This window comes from Pyxicephalus adspersus, chromosome 1, assembly GCF_032062135.1.
Source record: "Pyxicephalus adspersus chromosome 1, UCB_Pads_2.0, whole genome shotgun sequence".
NCBI classification, from domain to species: Eukaryota; Metazoa; Chordata; class Amphibia; order Anura; family Pyxicephalidae; genus Pyxicephalus; species Pyxicephalus adspersus.
Genome location: NC_092858.1, coordinates 72,238,241 through 72,259,161, shown reverse-complemented (window position 1 = coordinate 72,259,161; position 20,921 = coordinate 72,238,241). Strand labels below are relative to the sequence as shown.

At 35.4% G+C, this 20,921-nt stretch overlaps 2 protein-coding genes across 2 annotated transcripts in view; both read left to right on the top strand.

Annotated features, from left to right (window-relative positions):
• Positions 1-4,961, top strand: part of XK (X-linked Kx blood group antigen, Kell and VPS13A binding protein) — a 24,263-nt gene extending 19,302 nt beyond the window's left edge. Inside the window, exons 4-5 of the transcript XR_011921236.1 lie at positions 4,360-4,526; positions 4,881-4,961. The gene's annotated coding sequence lies outside the window, so the exon portion shown is untranslated. The remainder of the gene's footprint in view (positions 1-4,359; positions 4,527-4,880) is intronic.
• CYBB (cytochrome b-245 beta chain) lies at positions 4,608-20,921 on the top strand. The gene is made up of 14 exons (XM_072414078.1): positions 4,608-4,747; positions 4,865-4,983; positions 6,015-6,110; positions 7,736-7,846; positions 8,898-8,982; positions 11,730-11,878; positions 13,041-13,231; positions 13,778-13,907; positions 14,870-14,962; positions 15,200-15,453; positions 16,747-16,909; positions 18,511-18,657; positions 19,063-19,187; positions 19,889-20,921. The coding sequence occupies exons 2-14, from the start codon at positions 4,939-4,941 to the stop codon at positions 20,013-20,015; spliced, it is 1,716 nt and encodes a 571-aa protein (XP_072270179.1). The 5' UTR covers positions 4,608-4,747; positions 4,865-4,938; the 3' UTR covers positions 20,016-20,921.

Genomic DNA, 20,921 nt, shown 5'->3' with positions numbered 1-20,921 from the left:
GCTACTACCGACGATTCATTCTTAGTTTTTAAACCATACAGGTCCCTTTCTGATCTGACTAAAGGCCGCAAGTCAGTAATGATTAAATGGAATGAAGATGCAGAAAACGTGTTCCTGAATCTAAAAATGGCACTGTGCCGACGGCCTGTTTTGGTGTTCATGAGAATTTGTGGTGCAAACCGATGCTTTAGACATAGGATTGGGGGCAGTTCTGTCCTAGGTTATTGAAGGAGAGGTTCATCCCATAGTTTTTCTAAGCAGGAAACTGACAGGGGCTGAAAAAAACTATGCAGTAGTAGAGCGGGAGTGCCTGGTGGTCAAGTGGGCACTAGACTCTCTCTTGATTCCTGACCCCACTCCTGTAGCTTGGATGAGGAGAAACAAGACAGCCAATGCCTAGGTAACAAGGTGGTTTCTCTCTTTACAAGAGTTTAACTCTGACCTGGCAAAGCACTCCAGGACGCTGATGCCCTTTCCAGAGTACATTGCCTTGGTGTTCAAAGTGCCTCTACCTCCTCATAGTTGGGTCAAGGGGGGGGGGGGGCATATGTAATGAATATGGAACATCCATACATCATGCTAAACCTAATTCTGCACAATTCCTTGCTTAGTTTCTTCTGGACCAGCTTAGTTTCTCACAGCATTAAAAGCCCTGATACATGGCAACAGTAATGTACCTTTAAAACTCATTGGTTGTAACAATTTGTACCACCTGGACAAAAGCACAATTTCAGTGTGCTCTACTTGCTTTTACAATTCTAAGAAACTATGCAGATTTCTTTTGCTGACCTTTTTCAGAGTCACTAAGCTATAACAGGTTTGTAGTTCAGGAGTTTTTACTCTGCTTGTTTTGTTAGTGTTGGGAATAATAAAACATTTTTTACATCAGCAGCAGGAATAGTTCCCTATAGTAGGGAGAAAGAAGCAAACCAATTACCTTTGGTCATCTCCGGCCCTGGAATTTAGTAGGTTATTTAATTTGAGATCCCCCACCACTCCCAAACACCCTAATATTGTCTGGAATACTACTGAGTTCAGAAATGCTGAGATGAGATAAAAGTAAAACCGTTTTTCAAATAAAAATCTGGAAACTAATGGCATCATGTCTGAGAGAAGCCACAGATACACCAACCATGTGGCCTAATTTCTTCCACTAAAATCATGATGTAGCATTTTTTTTTCCTGACTCCAATGATGGGACATTATTTATGTACTGGTGCTAATGACAGAACATTTCCTTTCCCATTACTGCCACCAGTGTCGAGTTGTTCTTCCTACTGAGGCTGATGTGGTGATCTACTTTAAACTGAGGTTAACCTTGGGGATTCTTATTCCCTATTCTATTAATGCAGATTATGTGGTTTTCAACCTTATAACTTCTATACATTATTCTCCCCAATGTTAGGGTATTTTTCATCCCATTAATGCCAGTGATGGAGCAATATTTGTGCCACTGATGCAAATGGTGGGTAATTATTCCTCCATTGAATCAATAATGTGTGATGTACTGTAAATCAAACTTCTAATCCCTGCACTCTGTACACTATTTTTAGAGTTAAACAGATGTGACTGTTGTATGTGCTATACTGCATGTACCATACTTACCTTGCTTTTAAGTTTGTAAAAACATTACAAACTCCTAACATATTCTTTCTGTAAACTATGCTGTTTTACATGACCATGATTAAAATGTATTGTTGTTTAATAGGCTACAACTGTTGTTTAATAAAAACTCAGAAAAGTGTTAGCTATATGTTTATATTAGGGATGAGCGAGAATGGCTCTGGCATTCTCGCAAAAATTTCCTCGAAGTTCCGATGGGTTCCCAAAATTTCGCCGGAATTTCGCAATCCCATCGGAACTTCGAGGAAATTACCATCGGAAATTACTATAGGAGGATTATCACGGCTGCATGGAAATCTCGGGCATTATAGGTCAGAATGAGGGCTTGCCCGGGGATCTCTCACTGAGAGGAGGATTCTCACTGCTCCATTCATAAATGCCGCTTGTGGGTACTCCTCCTCTCAGAGACAAGTCATGCGGCTATGGGAAAAATCGCTGAAAATGTGCTCGCTCATCCCTAGTTTATATGTTGTGTGCAGCAAAGAATATGTAGTAGTGAAAAAAATTGTATTTAAGATTTATGTGCATCTCTGAGAATCATGTTGTGCAAAATAATTATGATATACTTTGTGCTTGCAGGGACTGATGCATGTATGTGAAGTGTAAAATGAGAGAAGCTCAGATTCATGTTAATCATGTCACTTTAAAGCAGGTTTAATATTTATAACAATGTAGCTAGACCAACTTTTTCTCTGCAGCATGCATGGTGCACACCCTCTCAGTGTCTCCTCTTTGGTAAATTCTAAACTTGGGGGTTTGTTGGTGTACTTTAAATTGTGGCATTCTTAAACTTTATTAGGAGGCACTTGATGAAGGGGAAATGTCTTAATCACACTCCAATGTAGATATACATAATATCCAGGCCACAGAATTGCAACAGTTACATTACACTGTTCCTAGAAAAGTTGGACCTAACTGAAACTGTACTGTTGGGGAACTGAAGATGAAATACCATACTAATGCATCTTCAAGAGGAAGTTAAGAAATCATTACAACAGTTTGTAATTAAGTAATCCTAATTTGCTCAACCTTTCTATCTGCTGTATAGTGTATGGGTTAACCTTGATATATAAAAGGAAATCTGTAACATTTATCATGTAAGTAATGCAATATTTATATTAATATTATGTTTCTGAACACATGGGTAAAATATATATTTTTTATTCATACAAGCCAACAGTTCAGGCTGCAAACAGGCTGGCAGAGCTGTTTTCTTAATCTGTGAAGCCCACATGGTGAAAATACAGGCATATTTTTCTAACAACACTCTGTTTGATTTCCCTCTCCCCTATTTATAGCTCCCCAGTGCAATTTTGTGTGGTTTTAGTCCTATACAGTATGTAAAATTAAAGACTGCAAACATTCCTGTTTGTACTTTAGGCACATTGCCACTGTTTATCTGGTAATGGATGTATGCTGGATTAAGCTTTCAATAAACTACACATTTTAGTAAATTCTGCAAGTATATAATGTAACCAGTGTGTGTGTGTACATTGCAGACACACAAAAAAGTCTTGAAAACCTACAATTTACTTATACAACAAATGATGTACCTTCATAGATACATACTTATCCCAATGAGTTACATCTATAGTAACTAACTATTAGTAGTTTGATGGAGTGTGAATCTCTGAATTCACTGCAGGGCTCAACTGACCTGGTGTACAGCACAAACAAATTGGGGCAGGGGAAGAAGCCAACCCTGTTAGTGATTTCCCAGTGTCCTAATCAGCTACGGTACCTATCATGATCACCAATAAATAAAAACTTTTGTCAGCAATATAATACCTGCCCCAATAGTTCAACCTTTACAAATATACATTATAAGATAAAATGAAAGGGGCAAAAAAATGAACTCATTTGTCTTCAAAATATTGAGGATATTCTCATTGGAAATGAAACAAGCCTGGTATAAGATTTCTTCCTTCATAAGTCATTTTAATTTGTTTTCTAACAAAGCAGATACATTTATTATTCCACATGGCGGTCACAATCCTTTTTGATTTTTTAAACATTTTAAGATAATAAAGTTAATGCTAGATTAAAATTAATGGGTATTTTACAATAACTATTCATAAATGAAACAGTCAATTCTTTGCCAAGAAACTGGCGTGCTGTGTATTTATTTATAAGTCATTTGCATTGTTTCATTCTGATGGTTTCATTTGCCTTTCTATGTCCCTGAATTTTGTCTGTACGCACATGTGGTGAGAATGAGCCCTAATGTGCATTCAGCACCATATACAGATAAAATGATAGGTAAATCTTAACACTGGAAATGCATATGAGGGAGCTGTTTTTTTGCTGCAGGATTTCTATTTGTATTTCAGGGGAGAAGACCTGATTTTCCCCTGCTGCAGTTCAGTAACACTTACATGCTATGTCCTTACCCCTGCATGTGACTGGACAATGAAAGAAGAAGAAGACTGATTAGCTCATCTCTCTGTCAATATGCTTTCTCCTCCTATCTATATTTTTTTTAACTCAAACACAATCTATTATGCTGCATGAAAACTAGTACATCTGTGCAATAAGTGATACCATTTTCTCAGCACTAGAGTCTCTAGAAATGTATTAGCTTTATGTAATTTGTAACAATTACAGATCTAGTAACTTACTATAAAAAATGCATATCTTAAAATTTACTTTAAAATAAAAAGTTACATTACCTGTACATATGATGTAACTAACTTAACCTTACTAAAATGTACCTCCCTTCTTTTTTGCTTTTTGAAGATGATCTTCAGGCATCTTGATTGGCCATGCCGGGATGACATGCCTGCACGGGTGTTTATTCTTTCCCGGCACATGCAAGGGAAGCCAGGATTGCCGGCTTTGCCAGCCAACCAATGATCTGTGTGCGCAGCTCAGCAAAATTTGACAGCTGGGGGACAATCAGGCAGGTACGAAAAAACAACAGGCACCGGAGAAGGATCATCGCCCACCCCTTTCTGCAATAACCAAGTACCTGATCACCAGAGTGGAACTTTATTTCTATTTTAATTGAACAAAAACATCATCATAGGCAGTACAGTCCAATCATTTTTCCAGATGTGTAAATATTAAAGTAAATTAACATATTAAATATTTACTTTAGATATTTTTCAGTCATCAGATTACCAAGGTAAGAATACACGGAGAGATTTAAATCTTAATAATGCAATTTCTTTTCTACAATCACAGGGGAAGGTTATGTTAAAAGGAAACAGCTTGTTGATTATCTGTTTTCACTTCCTCAAAGATATATTTCCTTGCAGCTGCTCCACACTCACTGTTCACAGTGGAAGTTCCTTGGTGGTCAGACACAGTACCAGAATGAGCAACTGGGTGGTAAATGAAGGACTTTCCATCATTGTTATAGTAAGTACAATAATCTGTACATATCCTCCAACACCTGTACATATATTAGCTTTTACTTTACATTTATATCAACATTTTATGTATGCCAATGCTAACCTTTACCATATATCAAAACATATACTTTAAAACTGCCATGATATAACAAAATAACATTTACTAACCCTAAAGAAAGTTTCAGTTTAAAAGCATAGTTTTGGTACGGTATACCAAAAACTTGGTGTAAATATTAAATACTCTTTATACTACTAACCTTGAGTTTAAAGAAGCTGCAATGTGCTAAAATAGTTCGACTTCAAAAATCTATACAACATATCAATTTTATATTCTCGCTGCAGAAAAGTTTCTACTTGAAAGCCTTTGATTTACTGTGTATAGTTTGACAGATTAATTGATCTAGTTGTGAGCTGTTGCAAACATCTCATTTATTTAGGAATACAACATTTAGTGAATGAGTAGGTCATGGAACCTACAAAGCATCGTACTGTCAGTAGAGATACCATCGAAAGTTTGAGAGAGAGAGATTTTGACAACCAAACTTCTATATGTTGTCAAATTTAATGGTCCATATTACATAGAAATATGGAGAAATATGGCACAATTTAGCATTAATTAGCCACTAATGAATAATGATTTACAAATGGATCTTAGAAACTATTCAGTTTTAGAAATGCATAAATTACTGTGCTCCCTTATTACAAGCACAATTTCTGTGTAAGTTATTGCACTAATTATTTTGGATGACAATAAACATTATCGTTTCTATCTATGTCCAATAGAGACCATTTATCTTGTACTATATGCTCTTGCTAGCATGTGTTCATTTTTAATATTGTGTACAGCTTTTTAATCATATTAATACGGAGGTATTATTAGTAATAATTGAGAAGTGTAAAGTTTACATGATATCAATTTTGGTAAATAAAAAAGGAGCATACAATGCTTATAATTTGCCAGAAATGGCAAAAAGAACTAAAACAAAAACTGCCCCCTCCTGAAAAATGTGTTTTAATAATTGGAATATTTTCTTTCAGTTGGCATGGCTTGCACTAAATGGGTACCTCTTTTGGAATTTTTTCCTTGTGTATGAGGAAGGAGAACGATATATCTATTCTCGAGAGATCTATGGGGTAAGTTGATTTTTGAAAACAATAATGAAAAGTTTTGATACTATGGGGATAAGTTACAAAAGAACTATCCCATTGCTGGGAAGACTTCACTTTAGCTTAATCACTATCACCATCAAGTTCAGCAAAATATCTTTTTCAAGGTGATAGTTCCCCCTGGTGAGTTATTAGCTTTTAGTAATCAGTCCCTATAATTCCATTTTAAATGAAAACACATAAAAACACAGCTTTTATGTCCTGCCTTTAAACTACAATTCTGGTATTTTGAAACCTTATAAACCTCATACATTCATGTGTTTTATTATTAGTAACTATTTGTTTATGAAAAGTTCAAAGAACATAGAAACCTAGCTTCTATTCCCGCCTATACTGATGTATACTGACAGCTTTATAGGTGGGTTTTCCTAATAAGTTTAGGTTTATATAAAGTCTGAAGCTGACCATTGCTATCTATTATTGTGCTTTTTTTTTACATGAAATAGAGACATAGACCAGTGTTTTTCAACCGCTGTTCCGCGGCACACTAGTGTGCCTTGAGAGATCTTCGGGTGTACCGTGGGAAATTATCCAATTTTAGTTAATTGGTCCCAAAATGATTTATTTACTGCAAAAAATTTGTCTTCATTTGTCTATACCAGCGATGTATAGTGATAGGCAGAACCAAAAAAAACTCTTCCACTAGATGGCAGCAGGTAGCTAATTTAGGTGTCTGACTTTTTGGTGGTGTTCCGTGGGATTTTTCTAATTGTAAAATATGTGCCGCGACTAAGAAAGGTTGGGAAACACTGACATAGACATATGGACAACGAATATGTCATTAAACTCCCATTGAAACTTTCAATCTCATAAACAAATTCCCATGGCATAAAAATGGTGTCTTATAGCTGGTCTTCAATAAAAAAAAAGCCACAACAAGTACAATAGTGTTTACTCTGCCAGCATATTGCAAAGTGGCATCCTAACTCTCTGTGCTGCAGAAATGGTTTCTCTGTAGATGTCTTCCCTTCTGTTTGAAACCTAGAGCTCTCCAATCAGCAAAACTCTGTTGAAAACCTCTGTAGAGTGACCACTGCTTCCCCACAGAAAGCAAGAGTTTATTCTTTATCATGCTGCCAGGACAGACTTTTCTACTGCAACTGTGGCTGGTTCCATTAGGAACAGTACAATCTTGTTTAAGGCAGAAGATGATGCATGCTTTTAAACTATCAGCTTCTGTCTTTTGTATACTGGTAAAATGGTGCTAGGACACAGAATATGTATACAATACCTACACAATTCTGCCAACGGTCATCAGTGAGGTGTGCATGATAATAGAGGTGGAGGATGCCATTGACTATGCTGTCTCAAAAATCTCATAAGTATATGTATTTGTATTATAGAGTAAAAATAGGGCAAACCATTGCTAGCATTAAACAGAGGAGACACATTAAACAGTAGATTTTATGCTACTTTTTTATTGTAAGGAGGCTTAGGCTGGAGCACCACCTGTTCCCACAGTAAACAACATGGTTTCCCTGCTAGTTGGCTTCTCCTGGTGACTATTTTCAAACATTTTCTAATAAATACTATAGGACGTTTATACTTATATACTAACACAAATATATTTTTTTTATCATCCTGTGCTACAGTCAGCCCTAGCCTGGGCCAGAGCTCCCGCAGCTTGCCTGAACTTTAACTGCCTGCTCATTTTACTGCCAGTATGCCGAAATCTTCTTTCCTTTCTCCGTGGATCAAGTGCGGTAAGAATATAGATCAAGCTGAGAAACAGTGGCATGGTACTCACCACTAAGAAATTAAGATCCTTCTTTATTTAAAATAATACATATTAAATTGTAATGTTGACTTTCACTTTATTGATTCAGAAAGATTAAGGGCCTATTTATTAAAGCTCTCCAAAGCTGGAGAGGATACACTTGCATCAGTGAAGCTGGGTGATCCAGCAATTCTGGAATAGATCTGGCCCAGGATTGAAAACATTTGCTAGGAAATAGCAAATGACTTTGAGAAATCCATTCCAGGTTTGCTGGATCACCCAAATTCACCATTAAAAGTGTATTCTCTAGCTTTGGAATGCTTTAATAAATCAGGCACTAAGACTTTTAATGATAATTTTAATGTGAACATGTAATAAATTATGCTTCTATTTTTAGAAAAGTTTGGTTTCTAAATTAACATTTTTTTTTTTAGAAAAATAAGTTATTAGTGTATGTTGTCTAGCGGGTAAAATCTGGGTGCACAAGTGCCAAATCTACAAATTCCCTTTTTTTTTAATTCATAGGCACTCTCGATGTAATGTTTTACAACTTTCAATGTTAAAACCATTGAAAAATGTGCAGCTGGTACACAAAACAGATTTTGGCTAGACTTTAAAATGTATTTAAATTAGGATCAGATTAACCACTCACCTAAATATAACATGCAAAATGGACCTTCAGACTTCACTGGCTTTATGCTTGACTTGTTCTAGATTAGGAAAAAACAAGTCTACAACGGTAGCTGGGGTATTTTTATCTTCCAATGAACTTTGATTATTTTTAGTTAAGTACTTTAGTTAAGCAGTGATGATGTACAAAATTTACCAACCACCAGATTTTAGTTTCCTGCAGTAAAATCAGTTAACATATCCCATTGTTAGGTTTCATGTTGGTGTTTGGTTATACAAAATGCAAAAACTTCATAATTCATAATTACTATTATTCTATGTTGTAAAAAAAGAAAAATGAAAACTAATTTTTGGGTTTAGTAGAAATATTCGTTTTATATTTATAAAGTGATTTCCTGTACCTGCAGTGCTGTGGAAGAAGTATAAGGAGACAGCTGGACAGGAACCTCACTTTTCACAAAATGGTGGCATGGATGATTGCTCTTCATACAAGTTGGTGACATTCAAATCTTTATTTAATGCAGTGTTTAAGAAATGTTTTCTTTATTGTGGGTGTAGATTCATGCAGTTTTATCCTTTGTAACTGAGATAAAGGTTTTGCCTTCTTGTAGTAGGAGTATGCGTTGTACGGGTATAAAAATGCAGACTAAAAGGTTAGAAAATGATACATTAATATAAGGGACAGCTTTGATGGGCTGCTGCATCTGTTTTTTCCTGCTGTCTTTCTTTGTAAACATCGTGTCTATTTTCTCTAGTCAACACTTTCTATTATAATTATTAAACAGTTTATTTCTTTAGAATATCTCATATACACAAACAATAAATTTATATAACTTTCATAAAGTGTAATAAAAAATGATGATGAAAGGATTAGAAATTCCCAGCCAAAAGAGGAAGTGTGGGTGTTGCTTGTTGTTTATTTAGATACATATGTGATAGTGATCAGTTTAAGAAAATTGTATCTTTTGAGTTTGTTGGTTAAAAACTTTCTATGTCTATAAATATATATATATATATATATATATATATATATATATATATATATATTTATATATTTATCTTTATACAGTATATATACTTTTAGACTATTTGTTCCCTATCAGGTTGGCCTGACTGAACTAGTGCTGATTGTATTTCTTTCAAATGATATATATATATATATATATATATATATATATATATATATATTTATCTTTATACAGTATATATACTTTTAGACTATTTGTTCCCTATCAGGTTGGCCTGAACTAGTGGATGCTGATTGTATTTCAAATGAGGTGTATCTGCTATCACTGACTGGATAAGTCCTGGTGGCAACTATACAGGGGTGTTGTGCAGTTTAATATTATTTTGTATGCTCTTAGTATGGTAAAGTTCTATATTGGTTTTAATCAATACTGGTATGCTTTACCAAAAAAAAAAAAAAAAAACTTAAAACTTAAAACTTTAAAAACTTTTACTTCTTCTGTAAAGCACATGGTTATACCATTGTGATCATAATAAAAATGGGACAAATTTCCCAGGTTTCCCCTTTTCTGACATATAATACAAATATAAAACAATGGTGGACATAGAGCACTTGATAAGGGTATGTTATCTGGCAAAATTTACACTTTTAACCCAGATTCTCACAAATCACTCGCCGGATATCATGATATTTATGCCATTAGCAGTGATGATAGCTAGATTGTGGTGTATAGTGAATCACAATGATGGCACCAGTGCACTTCTATAGTATTAAATAATTAGGTAATCAATTTTATGTTTACACCATGCTGCTGGAGAACCCACATGCTGTTAGAACGGACAATTAATCAATAGCTGTCAGTTTACCTTCATAAATATGTCTGATCAATAATGTAAGGTTATGCAAATGTTTATAAGCAAATCAATGTATGTTTGGTAATTGTGAGCTGTGATTGCAGCTTAATTATATAAGGGTTCAATTGTGAATGAATAGTTCTATAAAAATTAGGAATTAGGATTAATCATTCTTTAATCATTATCATTAGGAATTTTGCATAATTATTATGATAATAATTATATATTATATATTATTGTCATCCATACAAGAGGTATTTGTGTAGCAATTTGCAACAGGCAGAATTCATGTTATTGTATTTTGCTGCATGGCAATGGTCGTAATAAGAACATATAGTATATATTCCTTAATGTGCAACATTTAGCACAGGAAGGACATAAATGTAGCAACCACTATTTATTAGTCAATCACATTTACAGGATGTTATGACATGCTCCTAAATATATTGTAGCAAAGGATACAATATCATGTCTGTGCCATGTCAGAGCATTTCGCCTTCTTCTCCTCGCCACTCCAACCCCTTTGTCCCCATCTCAATAACAACACCTGCGGGTATGGTGTAAATGGCCTTTTGGCCATTCATTACAACTTCAAACCATGTTAACCACCCCAATCTGGTTGCAAGTCCTTTACAGGCAATAACTCCTTCACCACCATTAACCAGGGATCTGCTTCTCTAATTGATATACCTGGCTCCCAGGTGCAACCGCCTCGGGAATTATATCAATCATGTATTACATCCCCAACTATTAACAGCCCAATTTCACAATTTCAAACCCCCTTTTTATAACACTTATTCCCCACCCACTGTCTACTTTATCTACCTATCTTTATCTTGCCCTCTTCCTGACCGCCCCCCTCAACCATAACCTAATAGTCTCAGCCTTCCCCCCAGAGTCATGTTGGCCCATGCCTAGCTCCATCCTTCGCAGGTTTTATGACCTTTTTTTTATGCAAGACTTGTTTGTCTACAGTTTTAAACATGAAAACAAAGCTATAATATATTACAGCTTTTCTGTCCTTAGATATGTTGGTGGAACTAAGCCCTGGACAGACATCCAGTGGTCGCTAGATGATTGTCGCTGGAAACAATTTGTTATGATCATTTCCAGCAACAGATGAATTAATGAGCGCTGTACACACTGTTCTATGTTCTAAGATGAAAGGGGGGAAGGAAAAACAAGTGGCACCCCTCTCTTCTCGTCTTCTTCATTGGAAAATACGGGGCTGTTCCTGATCCGACATTCACCTCACCAATAAGTTTTTTTCACAGTTAACAGTAACCTAGAAAACACATGAGCAACAAAGCATCTTAGAGCTCTCCCCGCTGCCTGCAAATAGTAAAAATAATATTTTATTTTTAAACCTTGGATATTTCATGTTATTTAATATAATTACTTGTTCTTTTGTTTCTCAGCTATCCACACTGTGGCCCATTTATTTAATGTAGAAAGGCTGGTGGATGCCAGAGCAGAAGGAAAAAATGGTACAATTCAAGCCGTTCTTTCTGACCTTGGGGATGGGAATAATGAAACGTACCTCAACTTTATCCGATCAAAAGTACCAGTAAGTAGGAGAACAACTCTGGACCTGTCGCTTGGTGTATGTGATTAAGACTGTGAAGGTTGTCAGTTATCCAGGTCATTGAATATCTGGTAGTACTTAGTCACTTTTAACCAGTCTTGTCTTTGTAATGTTGAAGACATTTTGTAGTTTATCAAGCTGGCTCATCAACTGATGAAGCACCATCAGGGAAGCTGTGAAACATCTACAATATTAAAAGAACAAGTCCAGATGAATATGACTTAATACTACTACATGTGTGTGCAATTAAACCTTTTATTATCTAAACCTAAATTCGGGGCAAAATAAAATCTTTAATACTGTGGGTTACCTTTCCCACTATATGGGTTATTTGCTAATTTTGTCGAGGGGATGAAGCTCCTCGAAGTTGCACTGAACAACCCCCACAGCCTCTTCTTAGACCTTGCTGGTCTTCTGGTATGACCTCTCCTTCATTTCAAGTCTAACAGTCTTGACCTGAACAGTATGGTGCAGAGGCTCTGCCCACCAAACAGAGCACCATCAGTGAAGAGAGTACTGGCGGCTGCTGTATTAAAGAGTAAGGCCCTTCTACCTTTCCCTAAGCGCTGCAGGTATTAGACATTTACTGAAGTGTAAAATCCAGCCACATTCTAATCAGTATGCTTTTTCTTCTAGACTGCTGTCTAATTTAATCATGCATTGGGGTTCCCCCCACATTTCATGGATTAGGTATTCATTTGGCCAGGGGTGCAGGATGAAAGGTTATGAGGTTAAGAATAGGATGGAAGTTACCATATTCCTTCCTTCCCTAGAAGCCAGTACCCTTTTCCACTTCTCCAGTATTTGGTTCTGCATTGTACACTGGGGGACCTTAAAAAGGATGTCTTAAAAGAGGGGTCTTAAAAAAGAATGAAGCTTGCAGGAATAGGGAATAAAACTATGCACATATCATAGTATATATATCAAAATAGTTCACCTATCTCCCCCAGCCAAACAAGTATTTAACCTGTTTTGGGCAGGGGGAGATATGGCATGAATACATTTAACAGCAGCTTGGAGCAGACTTTTAAAAGCACCCATTTACCTTGTAAAATAATAAAATATTAAATAAAACTCTTGGTGTTTGTAGAAATGGGCAAATAATTTAGGAAAGTTCTAATCTAAATGTTCTTACTTCTTGCAGAACCCAATAGGAGGACTAAATGCAGCATTTACTTTCCTCGCTGGTCTCACTGGTGTGGTGATTACATTGGCTCTTATTCTAATCATTACTTCTTCTACAAAAATTATTCGCAGATCATATTTTGAAGTATTTTGGTACACACATCATCTGTTTGTTGTGTTCTTCATTGGTCTTGTCATCCATGGAGTCGGGTGTGTATTCTATGTTATATATCAATGGAGTTGGGTGTGTATTCTGTATTATGTATATATCCATGGTAAATAACAGTGGGCATGCCTTTTTGTGGGTTGTTGTCCAATAAGGCAGTAATATATTAAGGTGATAAACATAACCCTAATCTTGGTCAAAGCCTTTAATTTTCTAGTGTTTATTGTCTTTTTCTTTTTAATTTTTAGTTGTGTCTTACTCCTATTAAATATTAAGGCTAATTTCACACTGGCTATGAAGTTGCTTATTCCAGGGAACATGTAGCTTCTCCCAGCAGCAGCCAGATAGTGAGTAAATGGGGGGTGCAGTAAGCTGTACTTCTTAATGAACCAGCGTCTGCACATCTAAAAACCAGCACTGAGGTGTGAGTGTCTGAACCTGCTCTAAGGCTTTAAATGAAGATGTAATTAATTTCATCCATACTAAGCCAGGTTATCAAAAAGAAATATGTATTGCAGAAATGCACCTTGACTTTGCTGATTAATTTTAAACAATATCCATTTAATTACTTTCTTGTTTGTGTTTTTTAGGAAAATTGTACGAGGTCAGACTCGTCAAAGTCTTCTGGAACATAATCCGGAAAAATGTATAGGGAATTACACCCAGTGGGGTCAAGATCCGAATTGTCCCATACCCCAATTTTCTGGAAATGAACCAGTGGTATGGTATTCCTGTTAATTTGACATAACTATTTGTTAGAAGAACAGTGATTTACTTGCCCATTTTCCCCAGTTTAAAGAAATATTTCATTGGTTCTCAGGACTTGTACATGTCACCAGACTTGATCTATCTTTTTGTTAGGTGGACAGATATTTTTATTATTAAACAGGATTTATATAGCGCTAACATATTATGCAGCACTGTACAATAAATAGGGGTTGCAAATAACAGATAGATACAGACAGTGAGAAGGAGAGGACCCTGCCCTAAAGACCTTACAATCTAGGAGATATGTAACAGATATAACAAACATGTACCTTTTTATTTTATTTTTTTAACTTTAACGACAACAGACACCTGCTATAAATAATCCATAATGATTTGCCATGTGTCTTTAGTCCACAGCTCCAAATCTTCCTAAAACAGCATTATATTTATAACTTTGTTATGCAATATGATACTATTAACACCATATCACTACATCAAAATAAACATAAAAAAGCACCAAAAAATTATCTGCTTCTATTATATATATTTATGTATATATATATATTTTGTTTATACATATATATATCAGAGCTGTCCAAACCATTGACCAAATGTAGCTTCTCGGTTTTATTTTTCTTTTCAGCTTACTTGCTTACGAAAATGTTTCATTGATCTTAATGAACAGCATGATTTTTTTGCATTATATTAGAGGTTGAGAAGAGTTTGCTGTAAAATAAAGTTGAAAAGAGTAGATAAGAAAAATTAATATTAAGCACATCTGGAATGGTCCTGAGAAATTTTACAGTGACTGAAATGAAAGCTAACACAAGTCTTTTTGAGTACCAAAAAATTATTACTGCATTTTGGTCGGGGCTGTCCTAGTAAAATTATATATATTTCACATGTGTATAAATATTTGGATGTTTTAAAAGATTGTATGCATGTGTGTAACAACAGTTGTTTTTTTTTTCCAGACATGGAAATGGGTGGTAGCACCAATGGCCCTTTATGTAATTGAAAGGCTTATTCGATTTTGGAGATCACAACAAAAAGTTGTCATTACAAAGGTAACGTGTATTTAGCCATACTGCTGACATATAATTCTTTGTAACAAAAGTCTAATAAAGCAAATATGAAAAGAATCCTCATTACCTAAAAGCTGCTGCCTTACATGATGTCGTATTATTCAACCTTTTTTTGTTCAATGTTCAATGGTAATTAATTGCTTTAAATTATTAGGCATTCTTTAGGCCTCAAAAAAGCTGAAAACTCCCACTAATGATATTGATCTTCCACCCTATTAGGTTGTTACACATCCTTTTAAGACAATAGAACTGCAGATGAAAATGAAAGGCTTCAAAATGGAAGTTGGTCAGTATGTCTTTGTACAGTGTCCTGCAGTGTCCCGATTAGAGTGGCATCCTTTTACATTAACTTCTGCCCCGGAGGAGGACTTCTTCAGCATTCACATTAGAATAGTTGGAGACTGGACTGAAGGGTTATTTAAAGCCTGTGGATGTGACAAGACTGAATTCCAGGAAGCTTGGAAGCTGCCTAAGTAAGTGCTGGTAAACTGAATCAATTCAAAGTCTGTTACAGTGCAATTTTCTTGGGGGATTTTGAATTTTGTTAGTTCATTATAAAATTTCATAATAGATTTTGTTGATGTGCATTACCTGGGCAGAACTTCTTAGCTAAAAATAGGCCAGATATGGGTTACTGCTATTTTTGAGAAACACAGAAAGGGGCCATTGACATAACGCCTAAATAATTTTTTAATCCTATCCCCCTTCTTCATGCTCTTGTAATGTAATGTCATTGTGTAGTGCTGAGATCAGAATTCACCGATGAATCTGCTGGGCATGGGAACAGATAAGCATGGCTAATTTACCATATTTCCCTGTGCTACACTGTACATAAAGAATTTAAAAAGGCAGCAATGGTTTATTTGCTAGCTAGAGAATGTGCTAGGAAGGGGAGAAAGTATGCTGGGGATGGGGGGCTCCTACGGCACCAAACCAAACATCAAAAATGACACAACCTCCTCTTAATACATAATAAAACTCAAACTCCCCCTAATACTGGGTTGCACTACAGCATGTTAAACTCACAGAAAATGATCATTTACCAGCAAAAAAATGTTAATTCTTCAAAAAGTTTACAGCTTACACAACACTGTATATCTCAACCAGCTCAACTTAGATCGCTATTACTCGCATGGCAAACATCTGTTCTCGACACTTAGAAGCCCAAATGACAGATCCATATCTGTCCCTCCAATGAATGCTCTGTAGAGTGTTGGGAGAAGGAATGCCCAGGTGTGTTATATAACATTTGCACAGACCCTCTTTCTTCCCTAAAACACATATAGCAAATCTATACACCACCATACCCCATTAGCACTATATAATATGTGAGCAATCCTATACCATCTCACATAGGCTCATTTATTTGGCCTTGTGCATGACTCCTTCTAACACTCACACTAACATACACACAAACTAATGGACACACACAGCTTTTGGGACATTTTCTTGTATATGTTAAAAGTTTAGCATCATAAGTATACATACGTATCATAAGTTTATCAGATCTTAGAGAAACAGGGCAACCCTCAGACAAAAACAGGTGTGGCCAAACGTGCAGTTTTTTTTTCAGAACACATTAACCTGAAAAATAGAAAATGAAGGCACCAAAAAAATCAAGTATTTAAAATGTTTACTTGTAGTGTTTTTATTTTCTTTAGTGATTTTTATCACCTAGTCAAAAATCACAGCCGTCTCCCTTCCGCAGTAATAATCTAAATACTAAATGCAATAATATTGTTGTACACTGTTCCCTTTTTCACCAGGATTGCCATAGACGGTCCATTTGGAACAGCAAGTGAGGATGTGTTTGACTATGAGGTTGCTATGCTGGTTGGAGCAGGAATCGGAGTTACTCCATTTGCTTCTGTCTTGAAGTCTGTCTGGTACAAATACTGCAACAATGCATCAACTCTACGCCTAAAAAAAGTAATTATAACTTGAAGAGAAAATAATGTGAAATTATACCTTTTCTTTCTCTACAGTCTTTAGTGGTAACAGACACCAACCAATATGTCAAATACATACAATGTGGTAGATGTAGATATGAAACAAAGCATATGCAAAAAGGACTTTCAGTTTACACTAAACTTCTAACTAATCAGAAGATCCACAAATAAAGCCAGATGAATATTATGGAAATATTGACTTTTCCTGTGTTGAGATTGCTTTTGCTGCTCCCTATTAGTTGTCTAAGTGATGGACAGATGCTTTAGGCACTAAGGCTTGGGGGAAAGGGAAAGCAGTGCCACACCTAATTACGTTATAGGACATTGTATATTACTTTAGCTGTCTGTCTTTGGATTTACTGATCTTTTTGACTTGTCAAGATGGATCCTCTGCTTACCATTTTTAGGCATAAGTTTAAAATGGCCCACATATTATATAAATGACTGTAGCCATCAGTATCAAATGCATTTTGTGCAACATTGTGCACTAAATGCCAATTTCTTAATGGGTCCAATAGGGTTTATTTAATAAAGATGTTTTATCTGTTCACTTAGCAAAGCAATAAATCCCTCCTCTAGAAAACATTCACTTACCTATTAGCAAATGAGGTGAAGCTCTGCTGACGTTGCTCCCTTAAACGAGATTGGGCATTCTTTTCAAAGTACATTTTTACCACTTTCCCCAAGTAAATTATCCCCTGCAGAGCACTTGCAATGTGTTCAATATTTTGAATACTATTATTACTGAGCTTTGACTTCTGCATTCACAAAAAAGATTAATGTTTTCTTTGCTGACACTAATTCAGTGTAGAGAGCACAAAGTGTTAGAGATTAGGTAGTAACAAATCAATAATCATTTTATTTCTATTTGGGGTTTGTTTGTGCTGTAAACTCATAGCAGGCAACAGTGTTTGCCTTTTCCTGAACCTGCACGTATCCTATAATCTAACTATGAGTAATGACTGTAGATTAAAATCATTACCAAACAGAAGCCAAGATTCATGTCAGCTGATCTGCTAACTTGATGAAACTAGGCAAAGTATATACAGATGCTAGATTTTCTTTGTCAAAAACAATCACACCATTCATATTAAGTCTTTATTCATTACTAAAAAAAATTATATTGACACAGGATAACTATCATGATGGAAAGGACCTAAGCTACAAGAATAATTTTTGTCTGTCTTGGTTGGTCAGTTCCATGGCACTGCTAAGGATAACACAGATGGAGGTTTCTTTTTGTGCAACACCGCTTCTTTCTGTGCATTAGTGGACAACTATAAATATTTCAGTGACATGATGTTAGGGTACATTGCATTATCATAAAACTGGTTAGTATAATGTACAAGAAAGCCTCAGGGAATTTTGTCTTCAATATTTAAAGCATAGTAAAAATACATTTTGTGTAACTAAATTATGTGTATAATCAGACAGTGATATGTTCCACATAACCACATAGCTACATAGTTTCTAATTTAATAGAGGTTTCTTCTGCCAACAAAAGCCTGAACAAACAGTATGTGCATGTATATGTATATACAGTATATATATATCGTTGCTGATAAACATTCTGTGTTTCAGATTTATTTTTATTGGCTATGCCGAGACACTCATGCATTTGAATGGTTTGCTGATTTGCTGCAGTCCCTGGAGACTCAAATGCAAGACCGGAATAATGCTGATTTCCTAAGCTACAACATCTACTTAACTGGATGGGATGAAAGTCAGGTAAATGTTATTCATTTTTTTTTTTGCAGCAGCATTATATGTTTGCTAAAATAAATTTGAATTCCTACCCAAAAGCTCAGTGTAGCCCAAACTAATTTAGATTTGTTGACTCTTTCAGGGCTTGAACCCATATAGCAATTACCATTTAATCTCAAATATAAACTGTTCTAAATGTAAAATAAAGTACCTGCATTTACTCAAAAATATAGGTAGATTGAACTCCTCCATGACCCCCAATCATCAAGTCCTACAATTCAATGTGATTTTTACAGAAGAATGCCATTAAATAACAAATTTTTTGCTTTCTTTTTCACCTTGTTTCCCCAGTCTTTCATTTTTGCATTAGGAAACTTTTTACTAAATCTTGCAAGTTGTAATCAATACAGAATTTCTTTTCCCCCTAAGGCCACTGCATTCTCATTGCACCATGACCAAGACACAGATGTGATCACTGGTCTTAAGCAAAAGACCTTGTATGGAAGACCCAACTGGGAAAATGAATTTAAGAACATCGGAAGTGCACATTCAGGGTAAGTGTAACTATTAAATGTGTGGGCACCATTTCAGTATTAAAACAAGTTAGTTAGTGTGACTTACTACCATTATTTAATAATCTAAACTTATATTTTTAGTTGGATATTGTCATTCATCCAATGTATTCTTCACTTTAAGTGTGTCAGAACCCAAAACAAAAAATGTAATAAACTGCTTACTAGTCTTACTTTTCAGCTAGTAATTGTTCACACCCTCCTGCATTGCTGACACATTATATTTTCTCTACTTCCTGAAAATGTCCTTGGTCAAAAATAGAAACCAAATGCAGCCACCATTGCTAAGTATTGGGCTGCAACATTTTAAATGTTTTTCCTAGAATTTGATTATCCTTTACTATTGGTGTCAGCAGCTCGTATGATGTTTACAGGCTTAGTATAAAAATATCAACATGGGGGCTTGGCTTAACTGAAAATATATTCTGTTTCCAACAACATGGTCTCTGAAAGGAAATGTTTGGAAAGCACTGCATTGTGCTCAATTAGTATCTGCCTTTCATTGGTACCATGTTCCCAGTAGACCTGCATGCCAAGACAGGTAGTGAACATGTTTTTAGAATGACCATATTTTTAGATGTCAAATTGTCACTGCTCATTCAACCACATATACCGTAAGTGAGTACTAACCAACTGTTTGTCCTTGTACAAAACAAAATTTGCATTTTTCTTTTGTTCCCCAGCTCCAGAGTGGGTGTCTTCCTGTGTGGACCTGAGAGTCTTGCTGAAACCCTTAGTAAGCTGTGCATTGCCAACTCCAGCGTGGACCCCAGAGGCGTACACTTTATCTTCAACAAAGAAAACTTCTAAAATGAACAAAGATAGTTGCTTTCATAATATACGTCAGTACATGTAGTTCTTTAAATGAACCATTGTGTTTCGGATCACATGAAAAACACTTGTCCAGTCTCTGCCAGTCTCTACTAGAAGTAACAGTGCTGGGGCAAAGATTTAAAAGTATATAAATTATTAGGTTAACAGATGGCACTGACTGTGTGGCTGTAGCCATTTAATTATATCTTTAAATAATGTTTAATATCTTTTATGGTCCTGTTACAAATTAGAAAGTCAGGATTTTTCTGCTTTGCAGTTACTTTTTAATTCAATACAAATGAAGTATAGATCGCCTTACATGTTAGTGGATGTGAGGTTTGGATTGTGGTAAGCACACGTAGATGTTTTACTTAGACATTATAGTCTCACATAACAATAGGGTAAGCTTGATATCTTAGACTGAAATCATTAAAACTTTTTCTTATATCTTATGAAGGTATTAGATTCCAGATCATTTACACACACAAACACTTTTCATAGATAAATGTTTGAACTACAAGTACAATTACCAAGTACCCTGTTGGTAATTGCATGATTACAGGCACAGTTGGAGTGTGCCCTTAATATTTGCTTTATGTTCACTTTCAGCTTTTAAGAATCTGTATTATTAAAAATAAAATCACTTTCTGCATAATACAGCTGATCTCTGCTCTCTACATGAAAGTATTTTTTAATTAAACATGACACATTTTATTTGCAGAAAAAGCTTGCAACAGTAAAGTGAAACATTTTTTGCTTGTTTGGTTTTAATTTGTTGTCCTTTTGTATAGCGAATGTATGAATACATATACCAATCCAAATCTGGATTTGTCATTTTCCGCATGTATTAAAAAGCATATACAAATATATATATGAATAAAGATCATTTTATGTTTATATTAA

Excerpts from the sequence above, each read along its gene's own strand:
- CYBB (XM_072414078.1), top strand. The coding sequence starts at position 4,939 with ATGAGCAACTGGGTGGTAAATGAAGGACTTTCCATCATTGTTATA. Across the intron at positions 11,879-13,040 it reads TTATCCGATCAAAAGTACCA|AACCCAATAGGAGGACTAAA; the intron begins GTAAGTAGGAGA and ends TACTTCTTGCAG. Across the intron at positions 13,232-13,777 it reads CTTGTCATCCATGGAGTCGG|GAAAATTGTACGAGGTCAGA; the intron begins GTGTGTATTCTA and ends TGTGTTTTTTAG.